This window comes from Musca domestica, unplaced genomic scaffold, assembly GCF_030504385.1.
Source record: "Musca domestica strain aabys unplaced genomic scaffold, Musca_domestica.polishedcontigs.V.1.1 57, whole genome shotgun sequence".
Taxonomy (NCBI): domain Eukaryota; kingdom Metazoa; phylum Arthropoda; class Insecta; order Diptera; family Muscidae; genus Musca; species Musca domestica.
This window is the reverse complement of record NW_026712358.1, coordinates 1657292-1674733: the sequence shown is the minus strand read 5'-3', so window position 1 is coordinate 1674733 and position 17442 is coordinate 1657292. Positions and strand designations below refer to the sequence as shown.

Here is a 17442-nt window from a genome sequence, read left to right as displayed (position 1 = left end):
GGCATGGAGGCCCGGGTCCTACGGCACTGCACTGACAATTTAAGTTTTACTATTGGGCCACGTTCCTGCCTGTACATACTTGGTCATATAGTTTTTCGCCGATCACGACACAAATGACTTATTCCAGTCTATTCGGTGAAATTATTAAACCACATTTGATTGAAAATGGGGGTGTTACATTCATGGTACTATACCTATATGGGGGCAGACATAACCAAATTCAAAACCAATTAGCCGGGACATAATACACTTTTTGCCAAAGTTTAAAGCTTTACAAAAATAAGGTGACCTCTATCTTGATTTCAACTGAAATAGGATTAGCATTGATAAAGAATATATAAATTTTATGAGATCTAAGTCGAGAATTTCAAGATATAAGAAACGGACTGAATAATTTGAAATCCCCCCTTCATATGGAGACCTCGAAAACCTTCGTTTAATAATTCAGTATTCATGTTCAGCGTCTCTAACCTCTACTGAAAATTTTTTCAATGTTTTCAGGTGAATTTGATAATGGAATCCTCCGACATTTTTACAAAATTTAACACAATTTATTTATTTGATCATTCATGACATTTCAACGCTACATGTGTTCTTCTATATTAAAGGGTTGCAATTTTTTCAGACTTTCTCCTTTACTAACAATTAAATAGGTGATGTGGAAAACGATTGTTTAAATCACGAAGGCCCCCATTGAGTTTCAAAACACAATACAAAATCTGTTAATTTCAGTGCAAAATATAGTCATTTTCGTTGTGTCAAACACACGGCCTTTCAAAATCATAAAACATTAGCTAGGAAATTGCCTGACTGCTCTGTTGGCATATAGACAGACGTGGGGCCACGAAACCAACTTGCCGTTCCTATTCGACCTATTCGTTACAAAATTCAACGACTCTATAATTTTTTACATGACATTTTTGTGTCGCACTCACCCACACACATGCACACACTTGCCCCAACACAGAGTGCTCATGTTCTATTTGGAAATTTATGTATGCCGCCCGGAGGCACAACCAACCGGTTTTGTCATCATTTGGGCGCCTAACAAATCCCAACCACAACTATGTTGTGCTCTGTGCTATTCCATGTATTTTGGAGCTTGGAAAAAGAGGAGTGCGGAAATTGTGGAAACATGTTTAGTTCCGATTCATAGCCTTCCTCCTCCTGCTCCCCCAGCGGATGATGTGTCTTGTTGTTGTACAATTGTTGTTCTGTTTGCTAGTGGGGTTATTGCTGCCATTGTCGTTCCCGTACTGATAGTGTTGGAACTATTCATTCCTAATAACTGTGTGCTGCTGTCGAGGTAGTGGTAATGACTGCTGTAGTTAGTTTTCAAGGATTTTCAAAGGTTGCATGGAGAAACAACAACGAAAAAAAAAAAAAAACATCAAACTAAAATTTAATAAAACTTAATATTTGTCAGGCAATGCCATAGCGAATCTGTGCTCAACTTTGACAATTGCAATTACTTTTCTGTTGTGGAATAAATGAAGGAATGTTTAATTCTCGAATTAATGTTAATTCAATGTTCCAGGGAATTGTTCAAAGGATATGAAAGTTAAGAACTTTCCTGAACGATTGTAAATAATAAATAACACTCAAAACAATTGATGTAAAAAATGTAGGACCACTATTACCAACAGTGTAAGTTGGGCAATATTCCATTCGTCAAACATTGAAAAATCAACTCGGGGTAAAGCTATTGAAGTTCCAAAAAGTGCAAGAACTTACACCGCAACAGAAAGAAAATAGACTCCAAAAATATAAAGAGTTGCTTCGCTTGGCCGAAAGTGGTGAACTGCCGAATTTGGTTTTCTCTGACGAGAAAACATTCGTTGTCCAGCAGTTTGTAAACAAACAAAATGATCGTGTTTTCTTGCCAAGGAGGTCAGCTGAAAATGTGCACCTTCAGTTGACCACCAGAACTCAAGCGCCGGCCATACTGATGGTGTGGGCCGACATAACAGCCGATGGTCGCTCTCCGCTCGTATTAATCGACCGTGGCATAAGAACAAATGCCGAATATTATCGCAAAAATATTCTGGAGGGTGTATTAAAGCCTTGGGCACACAAACATTTTGGCCGCCGACCTTGGACATTCCAACAGGACTCAGCATGCGCCACCCAAGAATGGTTACAAAATGAGGTTCCTCGTTTCATTTCCAGGGCACAATGGCCACCAAAATCTCCGGATACCAATCCGTTCGACTATTGTGTCAGGAGTATTTTGAAAAGCAAGGTTGGCACTAAAAAATACCAAAGTGTCGATCACCTCAAGCAAGCGCTTCGCCGGGAAAGGGGCAAAATACCACAGAGCAACATTGGGGCAGAGTGTGACGATTTCATTGGCCGTTTCAAGGTCATAATTCGTTCCAAAGGTGACCAATCCGAACAAATCTAAACTTATTCTAAAATGTCATGCTATTTCCGAAAATTATGGCGTTTGACTTTGTTGCAGTTTTTTTTATCTCACCCTGTATATTGACAATAATTCCTCATCATTTCTTATCATCATCATCATTTTTAATTTTTAGTTATTTTCTAAAATTAATTTAAAAGTATCATTTTTTTGAAAGAGGGTGTTCTTACTTTTTGAAAAATCGAACAGGTGAGCGTAATGGGTTAAGTACTCATTCGTATCAGTAATTATTTAAAAAACGAGCTTACTAACGCCTAACTTTCACAATATCAGGTTACAGCAATTATGTACTTCCAATAGTACCACTAAAGTGTTGATATGTACTCTTTGGTCAGAGTAATTCATTGCATAGTAATGGAGGGAATATGGTATTTTGCCTTCTAGATATTGAATTTAATATTGTAATGTGTTCAATTTTTGCAGATATTATCCACTTTTACCTGTAATAATAATAAGAAATTGCAAGTTCGGTTTCGCAAAAATTTCGTCTAAATCAAATTCGACTTTTTATTGAAAAATTGAGTTTATGTTGTCTTAAACCTTGTCTTTAAGGATCACTGCAGAATTCAATTTGTGAATCAATTGAGTCCTTTAACAGTGACGCTATCCGATGTCCTCCGCAAAAAAACTGTGCGGTACTTTAGTAACTTTGCTTTCGCACACTTAAATCGTTTTCCGCAATCTGCAACATCATTTATCCACCATGCTGTACAAAAAATAAATTGTATTATTTTGTTGCAGAGTCCTTTGTTCCTGCTGCATGACCATTTGTCATGATGCATTTCAGTTTCCGTTTCGTTGTCTGGCAGTCGGGCAGGCAGGGTTGAGTGAATACTGCTGCCGTGGCCATAACCGGACATACATATCGCTGTCCTGTATCTTGAAATGCTCACTGAAATGGCCATTTATATTTCAAAATGATAAACGACTTTAACCACTCTCTCTTTATGTTTTAAATAAGGAGCAGATCTTGAAGAACATGAAAAGCAAACATAATGTTATGCGAACGCCTGTATGGACGGACGTTAGGATGGTGGGACACAGCGTTTATGGTCTGTAAACACTTAAAGTTTAAGTACAATTGACATATGGATTTAATTTGACACATCACATGACAGTAGAAACAAATGAGAATGTGGCAAACAGTTTAATCTCTTTCGGTTTGTTTTGAAATATATATTTTAGAAAAATATTGAATGAATATGAAATGTTGGAAAGAATGTATACATATATAAGTTGACCAACATTGAAGTGTTAACTTAAAACAGTAATTTTGTAAGTGCATTGCGAAGTATTATCGAATGAGTTGGGTGGATTTTTTCTTTCGTGTGAAATGTTAATGGATTAGTCCAATACCCTCTTATACCAAATATTAGTGTAATTTATAAAGCATATTATTAACTGAAAACTGTTTATTTCAAACTTAACTGCTTCGTAGAATATAGAAACTAACAAATTGCTTATATATCTTACGATTTTACTTTTCTTTTTTTTCTCTGTTAATAGAGTTCTTCTTTGATTCTACTGCTCATTTGGTCAATTGATGTTCCAATGGCGAAAAAGTTAAGTTAAGCAATTTTAAAACTACATTTTCTCTAATGGAATTTACCATAATCTCTATTTTCAAATTTAAATAAAAATATCATCATCAGTTCTAGCAGCAATTCAACGCACAAAAAGCTTCAACCTTTCACGAACTTTAAAACCCAACTGCAATCGGTGCTTTCTTTATGATCTCAATCTCCCATGTCGATGTTTTTTTCTTCACAACAAAAACTATCGCACCCACACAAGCCAGCACGTAGACACGACGTGGTGGTGGCGGTAGAGCGACAAAATTGCATTTCACAATTTTCGTTGTGCCACTCATTCTCTTTTTGCTAAAAGTTTTATACAAATTATTCCATTGTTTTTCCGATTTAGTACAACTTTATTGCTTATCATAAAAAGCAACCAACAAAAAATTCTATTCCATTGTTCTATTGTGCATTCTGTTGTGTTTTTGTTGTTTGTTTTGTTTTGGATTCTCTATTCCATTCTCCGAAATCTGCACTTTATTTGAACTCAGATTTTGAATGCGTGTGCAGTAAAAGTACGTTTCATTGTGCTGAAAATTGCGATAGTGTATCGCCCCGTATTTATGAGAATTTTCCTTTTGTTCTCTGCTAACACCGAAGTAACAACAATTCAGTTGTTGGATTCCAGTGATAAGATTTTTTTTGTTTGGTATGGCAATACCGAATTTAAGTTAATTTTTTCTGCAATCATCAAAATTTTCAGGAATTAAAGAGATAATTGGAATATGCTCACATCAATCGAACAAAAAATGATTACATTCGCAAAAATGTTTGAATTAATTGCACTTTGTTTTGATTGTTTGTTGCTGATTATTCAGATAAACTTTCTGGGTTAAAGAGGAAATCTCGAACGATTGTATAAAGGCTTCTTTGGAATTAAATACAAAGTTGCTGCATTATCAATATAGTATTTAATTAAGCTCTGAGAAATCAACTTCCCGTAAGCTGTTAATGCAAACCAAAAATTCTCGGTACTATGTTGGATGCAAAAAGTGATTCCGAACTACATACTTTTGTTTAAAAGTAGTGATGACATTTTTCAGCGGCCAAATTAGGTCTTTGGTAGTGATGGCAAAAGAAAAGAAGAATCGATTAATTAATCACATAATTTATCTTTATTTATTTTATTGAAAAATATTATTAATATGATATCTAATTTTTTACATTTTTTTTCATTATAATAAAAAAGAATTTATTGGATTAGTACCTATTTTCAAAATGGGAGATTTAATATCCATTCCGCAGTTAAGCTGTTAATGTTTTCTGTTTTTAATTACATCCGATTTGGAAAAAGTCTTTCTTATGTTAAAGATGTACCAATCAAAAAGCAATATAGGTATGCATGATAATTCACAGGGTGGACCGATTTCAGCTCCTCCCATTCGTCTATTACGTTGCTAAACGTACGTGCGTTTATAACAATTGTTTCAGTTCTAGGCCTTTCGTCGTCAGCAGTCAATGGTCAATAAATACACCTGGCGACCGGCGACGAATCTTGAATTCTAGTTCAGTTAATCGAAGTATACAATTCACGATTCAATTCACGATACAATTGCACTATTCATTGCAGGACAATAATCGTGTTGCCAGTGTTGCAATTATTCGTGTCATCGATAGTGCTAGGTGCTAGGTAAAGTATTCCTCCAAATGTGACTAAATGTAGCATGTAATGCTGCAAGACTAAAAACTTTAGGAATTCTGCAAAACTGATCGTATGTATATGTTCTAAGTAATTGTATGTTCTAAATAACTGGCTGCAGCACCAATCAATTTCGATATTTGAGACCGATGCCAACAAAAAAAGCTGTAACTTCAGCAGGACCGAACTTTGAATACACTCCAAGATGTGGCACGATTTTGGAATTTTTCAAAAAAATAAAATGCGTTAAAAATTCTCTTCAAATTTTAAAAATACCGAATGTAGCCGTTATATTTGGGTTTATACGAAGACGTGGACCTGCACGGTCAAGTTTTCTCATAAGCCATTACAATATTTAAATGTAAAACTTCAAAAAAGCCGGTTAATAATGAGGTAAAATCGTGAAAAAAAATATAGGGAGGTTCCATTATATGGGGGCTATACGAAAACGTGGACCTGCACACAATTATCTGTCACAGGCTGAATTATCCATTACGAACTTCAAATACCAAATTTGAAACAATTCAGGTAAATAATGTCGCTTAAATCACCAAAATACCGAAAATAGGGAGGTAAAGAAATAAAATGCAAAGAGGAACTTTTTTAGGCCATTGTTATTTGGATATAGGCAAATAAAATAAAACTGAATGTTCTTCCACCGAAATACGGAAGATGTCAGTCACAACTTCGGTGAGAGTCATAAGAATAACCATCTTAAACTCTACATTTAAGGCAAGTACAAACCTGTGATACCTTCGAAACATCTCGTATATTAATAGAACGCCAATACTAAAACACATTCGATAGGTCTTTATTGACGGAACGTGTCAACACTTATCTCGGCAGTATTGGATCTCTAGTCTCCGTGACATAAAACATTAACATCTTTCAAAATCTCACTAAATTATCACTGCCGCATTTGCCGAAACGAAGAAAGGACTTCCGAAAATAGAATTGCAAAAAAGGTCTGAAAGGTATCTAGACCGTTCGCTTTTGTGTCATCATTTGGAACTGCGGGAAATAAATTTTCCCTACAATATTATTATTTAATTTTACGAATATATTATTACGAATATAAATATGGAATTTTCCACTCATGGAAATCCTGAATTCGGATGAAAAATTCGACAAAAAAATTATTGTTCAGTCACATGTAGAAGTTGTGTTGATGAAGTTTCTTTGAATTTCGACGTAATACAGTGCTGTTTAAGGAGATGTCCTTCGTCGTCCACATAGACAAACATTTATTTGGAGAGCTGACATGTTTGTTCCATTTAATTTATATAAAAATACAAATATGACCTATTAACATTTCAGGTTTAATTAATGGTGAGGCACTTATCAGCGAATGGATGGATATATGGAAACCCCCTTAAGTCTCTTTTTTGAATATAAAACTTTTCTAAATTCTCATTTACGGGTGTTTAATAAAGGGTGATTTTTTTGAGGTTAGGATTTTCATGCATTAGTATTTGACAGATCACGTGGGATTTCATACATGGTGTCAAAGAGAAAGATGCTCAGTATCCTTTGACATTTCATCATGAATAGACTTACTAACGAGCAACGCTTGCAAATCATTGAATTTTATTACCAAAATCAGTGTTCGGTTCGAAATGTGTTTCGCGCTTTACGTCCGATTTATGGTCCACATAATCGACCAAGTGAGAAAACAATTAATGCGATTGTGACCAAGTTTCGCACTCAGTTTACTTTATTGGACATTAAACCAACCACACGGATGCGTACAGTGCGTACAGAAGAGAATATTGCGTCTGTTTCTGAGAGTGTTGCTGAAGACCGTGAAATGTCGATTCGTCGACGTTCGCAGCAATTGGGTTTGTGTTATTCGACCACATGGAAGATTTTACGCAAAGATCTTGGTGTAAAACCGTATAAAATACAGCTCGTGCAAGAACTGAAGCCGAACGATCTGCCACAACGTCGAATTTTCAGTGAATGGGCCTTAGAAAAGTTGGCAGAAAATCCGCTTTTTTATCGACAAATTTTGTTCAGCGATGAGGCTCATTTCTGGTTGAATGGCTACGTAAATAAGCAAAATTGCCGCATTTGGAGTGAAGAGCAACCAGAAGCCGTTCAAGAACTGCCCATGCATCCCGAAAAATGCACTGTTTGGTGTGGTTTGTACGCTGGTGGAATCACTGGACCGTATTTTTTCAAAGATGCTGTTGGACGCAACGTTACGGTGAATGGCGATCGCTATCGTTCGATGCTGACAAACTTTTTGTTGCCAAAAATGGAAGAACTGAACTTGGTTGACATGTGGTTTCAACAAGATGGCGCTACATGCCACACAGCTCGCGATTCTATGGCCATTTTGAGGGAGAACTTCGGAGAACAATTCATCTCAAGAAATGGACCGGTAAGTTGGCCACCAAGATCATGCGATTTGACGTCTTTAGACTATTTTTTGTGGGGCTACGTCAAGTCTAAAGTCTACAGAAATAAGCCAGCAACTATTCCAGCTTTGGAAGACAACATTTTCGAAGAAATTCGGGCTATTCCGGCCGAAAGTTGCCCAAAATTGGACTTTCCGAATGGACCACCTAAGACGCAGCCGCGGTCAACATTTAAATGAAATTATCTTCAAAAAGTAAATGTCATGGACCAATCTAACGTTTCAAATAAAGAACCGATGAGATTTTGCAAATTTTATGCGTTTTTTTTTTAAAAAAGTTATCAAGCTCTTAACAAATCACTCTTTATTTAAGTAGGCAATTTGACATCCGGTTATCGAATTGCCACGATAGTTCCTTATCTTACAAACAAGAAGATGCATCTCATTCAGTACGATTTAAATTCACTTTCCTACCCCTTCACCAGTCGTAATTTTTAACCATAATTTGCATAGCAAGTTGGTACATGTACAAAAAAAAAAAAAACTAATCTCTAAACGCCCCAATGACATAATCCGATTTGCAAATAAGAACATAATATGATTATTAATATTCATGAATTACCTATTAAGAATTTCATTTGAAAGCGATTAACATAATGCGAGCGAGAACTCATTGTTTGCTCCGCAATGTTTCGCAAATTGCTGTAACATACTGTCTGTATGACCATTAAGTTGTATTGACAACAGTTTGGCTTTTGTTGAAGCCGATACATGTATGTATGTACGTAATTGCACAGACACATTCACATGTACGTGATGCCATTAAAAGTGTCCACAATGTTATTATCTTTTCTGGTTACACTCGGTCAAACGGGGTCCTTAGTGGTCGCCATTGTATTAAGACATTAAAGATATACTTTTAATTAATTAATGACATGTTCCGGCGAATCCCTCGACACTGCGGCGATTCCATGCACCACTGACAACCAGCGTTTTATGACATTCATATGGTCATAATTGTGTCATTATCATAATTTTTTGTCTTTGTTTCCTTCTCTTACTTTCTCATGTCATTGTTGTAAGGGATAGAGGCAAAAGCAAAGCAAAAATTGTAAAAGGCCAAGGGGAGGAGAGTGGGGGGGTGAAGGACTTACAATCCCCTCCTCCCCTCTATTACGTCTCCGGTATACTTCAGGATTCCGAATTGTTTGTTTTCTTTGTCTTAGCAAAGTAAAAATTCTTAAGTAGACAAAATTCCTGTTTGCCCAGCATTTGAGTGCAAAGAACACATCGACGGCTTTGCCTTAAAAGGGTTGGTTTCCGTGTGTTTACCCAGGCCTCAAGTGTCAGAGTAGACGTTGCCATTGGCATAATATACGTTTATGTCAGGTCACAGGCACCACAGAACACCACAAAAAACTTTCCTAAACGTGTAACGTTTGTTGGTACTTTTGCTGGTCGGTTGTAACACAAAATCAGCCACCGACTCAGAACAAGGCAACAGTGGCCATTGTGGTCCACATTAAATGCCGAGCAGAAGAAGGTCTTTAATAAAACGGCCATAATAGTGTCATTCGAGATAACATTTTTTTCCAGGAGACAAGCATTGGTTGGCTTGTAACACGGATCCTTTAAAATGTCGCCAACTCTATTATTTACGATGGCCAAAGGACAACTTAAAGAGCACGAAAACTAAAACAAAAACAATGCGTCCACCAACAAATGCCTAAGCAGGCTTGCAAATGTTTATTCGAGAAAGGACTTTTTGTTCTATCGAGTAGCAGAAGAAGGGACGCAATAGAGTCAACATTTATAAATGACCTTTTCATTTTAAATACATAATTGTGAGCACAAGAAAATTAAAAGATTTTTATATTACAAGAAAAAAATGACGAAGGACATAACGAATTACTTACATTTGTGGTGTCATAACATTCATGGGTTTGGGCAGAAGTGAAAAAACTTACCTAAAAAGAGAAGAATATAAAAAGATATACAATTATTAAAAATATTTTATTATTTGAACAAGTGCTACTTTTAAATAAATCTTCCTACAAGACGTTTTTATTAATTTGTCCTACTGTGCCTGAATTTCGTAGAAATTTCAAAAGTTGAAATTAATTTTACCTCATTATGCCTGCCAGCAGAATTGCATATTTAATTACCACTAAATTCTGTGTTCGTGTATTAGTGCGTGTGTGTGCCTGCCTGCCTCAGCTAAATTACAGAATTATCCTAATGCCCCGCACTGACGAGTACATAATTACATGCGTTACTAAGCTCGGCAGTTCATAATCACCCGCATTAAAGGATTTGTTGCTGTTGTTGCTGCAGCTCTCTGTTATCGTCGCTGGGTATGTCAGGCGAATGGCGGTGTTAATTTTGCCATCAAATTCTAATAATGGCCACACGAAAACAATTATCCTTTCTAATTATGGCCAGTAATGGTTTTGATATACAAACATAGATACATACATACATACATGCATATGTATGTCGAGGACAATGAAAATGTGTAAATTAAATTACATACCAAGATCATATTTTTGAGAAGAATTGATGTCAGGAAGCATAAATCGGAATTTTATGGATTTTGTCGTGTCATAATTTTTTTTAATTATTCTAACTTTGTATGTTTTAAAAGTTTCAAATGTTAAGTCATTCTTTAACCTGTATTCTGAAATTCAGAAAGTGGTGAACTGCCGAATTTGGTTTTCTCTCTCGACGATGAGAAAACATTCGTTGTCCAGCAGTTTGTAAACAAACAAAATGATTCTGTTTACTTGCTAAAGAGGCCAGCTGAAAATGTGCACCTTCGGTTGTCCACCAGTGATGGTGTGGACAGCCATAACAGCCGATCGTCGCTCCCCGCTTGTATTATTCGACCGTGGCATCAGAATAAATGCCGAATATTATCGCGAAAATATTCTGGAGGTTGTAGAGAAACAAGTAATTAAAATTCCTTTCTTATTGACCCATTTGTGTTATTACTATTTACATTTATTTTTTGTATTAGTACTTCGTAGTACTTCGGAGGTATAATTTTCTCTTCAAAATTGAACTGAAATTTAAAATATTGTCATATCAATGAAAATATGCGATACCATTTTGTTAATAACTTTTAATTGGAATCTGAAAATCTATTTTGATTTTTAAATTTTGAAATCTTCATTATTCAAAAGTGCACATTTCGATGTGAGTTTTTAGTGACTAATTGTTTTTTAATTGAAATATGGGATGATCTCCTTTAAAATCCAGAGGTTATTTGTCCAAAAAAGAGTTTATTACATATTTTAAAATAAAATCCTTTAGAGCCAACAAAAAAAAATATTTTGATCCCACCGTTCATACTTACCAATTACGTATGAATATCCGTCTAAAGTCAAGACACATTTACGTGTCGTTGCGCCAACACTGCATGGCAGGCGCATTGATCGACCCATTATTGACTTGGCCAATGAGTTTTGACTGTTCGGACTTGTTTCGTCGTAGTTAAGGCTTTCACGACGTGGAGTATTTTCACCGTTATTCTCAAATTCATTTGCACCACCTACAGCCCCTGTACTCATGACACCGTCCGATGAATGATCACGCGGCGAACGAGACTCCGTGTCGATGTTATTACGCGAACGCGACCGTTTGTGACTTACAATGACATCGGAGCAAATTGCCGATGAATTGCCATCACCGAGGGAATTTCTAGATTGTATGCCATCTAAAGTCTGTGGTTTTTCCGGACGTGTCACAGAATCCATTTTATCTGTCATTTTCTCTGAAAGGCGTTTTCGGGTCTCAGAGTTTCTTGGCGGCAGATGTCAGTTAAATGTTTTTTAAGTTCATTTTTAACGGGTATTACTTTTCGGCGTCCGACAAGAACGAGAGATAGTGAGGAATTTTAACGAATCGAATGTCTTTATACCATTGCTGTCGACCACACCTGATGAAGTCTTTATTTTTTGCTAATTTTTTAGTGTTTTTAAAATGTTTTTAATTTATTTGGGAGTTTTAACTAAAAAAAAAAATAAACTTAAATTATGACATAGTGCAATTAAATTAAGGAAAATATATATTAATTTTGTTATAAAAATGTACAGAAAGCGGAATTGATCTGCCTAATTTGTTTGAAGAATATAATATACACCATTTGAAATACATAGTTCGCTTGGCACAAGAATTCCGCATATGACTTTTTTTCCTTTTACATAAACAGTCTGAAATTTACAATTCCAAGCTATTTTCATATGGTGGGTGTCGAAGCGTTGACTAAAACTGAAAATGAATAACAAAAACCAGAGATTTGTTTCAAGTCTCATGAATGTTAGAATAGATAGATAGAAAAAAATAAAACTATGACGCTCACAAGTGAAAGGATAATATTTGAATTCATAATCGCACACCTACAGCTACAACTTCCACTTTGTGATCGCGAACATGTGTCGGCGTAAATATGCACACATACATACACACACATACAATGAAATCAGTCAAGTGTATGTTAATCATTGTACAGAATTTGCATAACAAGGGCCTGTGATAAAGGGAGGGGATGTTTGGTTACGGTGGAGCGACCCACCGATTTTTTTTTATGGGTTTTCACATAACTAAATATATTCTAAAATAAAATAAGGACATTTAGTTAAAAAATGGAACACACAGTTGTTGTTCCGTTTCGTGCCATGCCATTAACTCTTTATTTTCGGATTTCGTTTTCCCCTTCCATTCGTTGTCTACTGCTCAAGGGTCAGGACGGAATCATTAACATAAAGGTCAGACAAACAAATTGTAAACTTTTACATTATTGATTAGCAAGAGTTGTTTTCAAAGATTACCAAAAAGATGAAGTAGCTTTTGATTTTATGATGCGTTTTAGACATTTCAAATAATTGCTATGGACTAAAAACTTTGGAAAAAGTTTGGGTCAGAAGAGAGAAACAGTTTTAAAGATTGTTGCAAAAGTTAAACGAATTGAATTGCGTTTATATTTTGTAAAATATTGAAGCTCGTGGAAAAAATTCCAAAATTAATGACGGAAAAAACGTTCTGGAGTGCGCAGAAATAAAACTACTAGAATAAAAAGTTTCAGGATCAAAATATCCAATATTATAAATTCCCAAATTATTTGCTATACAATTCGGAAGCATACTCTTCACAGGCTGAATAGCTGAATGTAATAAATCAGCAGGCAAGTCAGGCAAAGCTGAAAAATATCAGCTATGTAGAATTTTCGTTGCATATATTCAAACACTAAGAAAATCGGTGGTATTCAAAATCTTTGTAAATGCCGGGCACTTTTCGGTATACTGGAAATTCGTATATTAAAATGACGATTCAATCATATAAAGAGGATCCCATTTCAATACCAATCCCTTGGTTTTAAGGATTGAAATTAATGGTGCATTTAAATATTATTTTCACATATATTTCTAATATCACACGCCAATTTCTTTATTTCTTTTTTGTAAGAAAATATGAACCCAAGACTGGAGCTATCATGAATCAGAACAGGCGTTTTGTTTTTATTAGGTACGAGTATATATTATAGTAACACCAAGTCTCAAATCTTTCAAAATAAAGTCATCATCACATTAAAATGTAACCATTTCCTTTTGAAGTTAATAAATACTTGTGTGTGAGGACTTTATTTCATTCTCGAATCTTTGGTGTCCGCACCAGAAAAATACCGATTTTCAACTCCAGTAACTGTATATTGTCTCAAGTGCGCTGAATAGTCCCAAAAACGATATACACTTAAGACCAACAGCTTATTAAATAGAATTTGTTTTCCTTTTAACCTAACAATAAACTTTTATTGGGTTAAAAAATAAAAATACAGAAATCTTGCTTTTTTTTTGTTCACAAGTTACAGATTTGACCTCCTTTGGGGAATATGCACCACTGTGCCCTTTGCTCTATAGAAAATAATCAAAAAGAAAGACACATCTGCACATTTAGTTAGACACACACCCACATACACGTTTACACACAAGCACACACACATGATGTGGGGCGAGGGGCTCGTTTATGATTCCAAGTCTGCTGTAGAATATTCCCCCGAGTGTACTTCCTTCAACTTGTAGTGGTACGTGAGGTATGAGGACAGCAGACCGAGTGAATCGAGGTGACATTGTCGTCATTGTCTCCGCACACACAAAATCGAAAGTTTTACATTTTTCACTGGCACAGAATTTCATTGGAGATCTAACTCCTGTTCCACACCAGAACGTACAGTTTCTTGGCAATTCTCTTTTTGTTCGATGTTTTCCCCAGGTCTTTGAAGTAGAAGAATAAATACGAAATTCAAAAAGATTGCCACGTAATGCTACCGAGTTACAGGGCGGGTGCGGGTGCGGGTGCGGGTGCATGAGGTGTGCGTGTGTGTAAGTGTTGAACTATCACACAGACTTGTGTTCGAAAGACATGCAAGATAGTGACTGACTAACAGACTGACTGGCATGAATTATTAAATTTGTGCATATTTTTTAATTTCTTTCGTACACATAATTGCCGAGAAGACGTTTTATCTTCCAAAGGGACCATTTTACTAATCCAATTTGTACATTTTGTTTTAAGGTATATCAAACTGTGAATGGAAAGGACACGTTAACACTGTTGACAAATATAAAGTTTCAAGAGAAAATATATTTGGCATTGACCCGAGATGGAGACACTTCAAACGAATCGCTCAAATGACGTCTTCTTTTTTTCAAATATGAATTTGTTGGGTCTGTGATTGTATCCTTATCAAAGAATAACGAGTATCACAAATATCACGTATATTTGGTTTTTATTGGCGTATAAAAAACCAAAAGGATTGTGAACTGAGGAATTAGATGCGATTTATTTTGCAATACATTATTATATGACAATTAATAACAGGAGACGTTTATGGTTATGAGATGGATAGGGGGTAGAATGACTTTTCTTAAATAACTACCCTATATAGAATGCCGGTGTATGTGTTTGATATCTCAATAACAAGCCCCATTTTCTACGTTTTGAAAGGTCAATTACATTTACTGTAATACCAATTAGACCTTTGGAACATTTTGAAATATTCGTCAAATGCCCCATATAGTATATAGCAGCCTACAATGTTTAGTTAAATTAATAATGCCTATAGTACCTATGTATGCCCTTCTGTCTGGAATCTAGATAGGGGTTACCATGGCACAATTACAGAAGATAGAACAAAGCTATCCCCTAAATTCAATTTGTTTCTTTTTGTGCTCCTATTCTGTCAATACATATACACAGTTTGTATATATGTGTGTGTATTGTTTTGATAAAAAAATGATTTGAAATTATTTCAAATTAAGAGACAACAGAAAGGCATGTTTTTTACGTTAACAGGCAACAAAATGTATAATTTTGTGTTAAACAATCTTTTCCAACTGTCTTGGATGCAATATTTGTCTGACACAATAAGACCCCGTTACAGAGAAGCATTTTTCTAGCTTCCTTGAAGTTGAGCCATAGAGGCCAAAATATATAAGTAAAGTGAGTAAAATGTGATATGGGGATATGAAGCACTCCTAAGATGATTGCTGTTGAAAATAGGCTGTATCCGTTGACGTTTTGATATTCCCCTCATATTGTTTATATTCGGCATTTGGAAGGTTTCAGCCAAAATTTCCAATCAAAATGTGAGTACTTTGATGTTGTATAGTTTTTGGTCCTTAATGGTTTTAAATAGAGATATATTAAATTGAGATCTATTCTATTTTTTCTAGCGATTTCTGCCCGTCTGCCTGGTGAGAACTATAAATCTCGACGCGTGTATCTTTGTCCGAATTTGGAACAAGGTAAAACTTCTATAAAACTTCGAGCTTTCCCACAAGAAGTCAAGAGTTAAAAAAAACAAGCAAAGACTATAGCCATGCGGGGCAGTCCATGTGTTACCCTACACTACTACAATATGTTGAAAGCCTCCTAATTTGGAAGATTTCGTCTTTAAAATGATGTCGTAAAGCCCTAATACCCTGTAGAAAAACTTTATAAAGTGTACAATTCAAAATTGTAAGTCAAATTGAAAAAATCGCATGCGATAAAAAAATTTAACAAAAAATTATCATATCATATTTTTACGCGATTTTCTTAGATTTTGTACTTTTCTTGCAAGACCGTTTCGAATCGAACAGAATTGCGAAAATCTATCCCGCGGTTCTTGAATTATAATCGAATAATGTGACCTTTTAATTTATTTTTTATTTGGCAGGCATTAAAAATATTCACGGTTTAGTGGAAATGTTCGTATTTTTTGACATAGAGTTTAAAGTTTATTTTACCCGCTATAGATTGCACAATAACCTTTCAAACTTCAAAGCCTAACTCTATGTAAAATTCCGCGTCGATTGGTTTATAATTTTAACAAAATCAGGTTTTTTTCTGTTTTTGGTCTATTTCATCGCAAAAACAATAGGCTTCTATTCTGATCCAAACCCCAACTCTATTTTCAATTTCAACGTCCACTTGTAGCGTGATTATAAATTAACATGGACAAACAGACGGACATACATAGCTAGATTGACTCAGCTCGGCGAGAAAGGAAGATCCATATTTATATTCCTATGTTGGAGACCAATATTTCGAGATGTTGCATAATTTTTGTCCCAATCAAACTTATAATACTGGCAACACATAGTGTCGTAGGGTATAAAAAGAATCAATAAATAATAATTTATCTCATAAAAATTGAAGGGTATAACTAATTTCGTTCAAACTTTTCATATCTTAATTTAGAACTTGTTTTAGTCCGAGATAAAATAAACGAAATCGATTTACTCCTTCTGATACCTGTCCCGCAATGACTCAATGTGTTTATGGTATGTCCAAAAAGAGGAACACAGACTTAATTTCTAACTTGTTTTACAATAACATAATTTTTCACACGTTGGAGAGTAAAAAATGTTCGGCCTGGCCGAACTTAAAGTAGTTTATACTGCTTATTTCTTACTTCTCACACTCGAAATAATCAATGTTTTTGAATGTCATTTTTATGCAATTGGGTTTATAAACAGCATTTGCATTTAAATTGAACCTTAATCGACGGTCATTGAAAAGCGAAATCTATGCAAATAAAGGGGACTCTTACCCTGGCGTAAAATATATTTGAACATAGTTTCGAAATCAAGTTTGCCTTTGTTCCCTAGTATTTATGCAGTTGCCTTTCTTCAACAAAGAAAAAGATAGATATTGAGGTCGGAGTGGCTTTAATATGTATCTCTTTCTTTGTTATTTATCCTAAGCAGCAACGGAAGTTACTTTAGCCTTAAATACAACTAAATTGAATATACTTAAATTAAGTTGTTGTTTTTGTTGTCTTTCAATGAAAGAAGAGGTCAGAAATGACTTTTCTTGCTTGCCAAGCTAAGAAAACACAATCATTTCAGCAGCAAATGAGAAAATTATATTCATCTTCATTTCCAAGGCTCCACTTTGTATTTTC

General features: G+C 35.2%; 1 protein-coding gene across 4 annotated transcripts in view; it reads right to left on the bottom strand.

The window, feature by feature from the left end:
* Positions 1 to 17442, bottom strand: part of LOC131805502 (dual specificity calcium/calmodulin-dependent 3',5'-cyclic nucleotide phosphodiesterase 1-like) — a 126060-nt gene that overhangs the window by 65036 nt on the left and 43582 nt on the right. For all 4 annotated transcript variants that reach the window (XM_059128707.1, XM_059128708.1, XM_059128709.1 and 1 more), the window contains exon 2: positions 11353 to 12006. In XM_059128707.1, the coding sequence (XP_058984690.1) occupies positions 11353 to 11764 (412 nt within the window). In that variant the 5' untranslated portion in view covers positions 11765 to 12006. The remainder of the gene's footprint in view (positions 1 to 11352; positions 12007 to 17442) is intronic.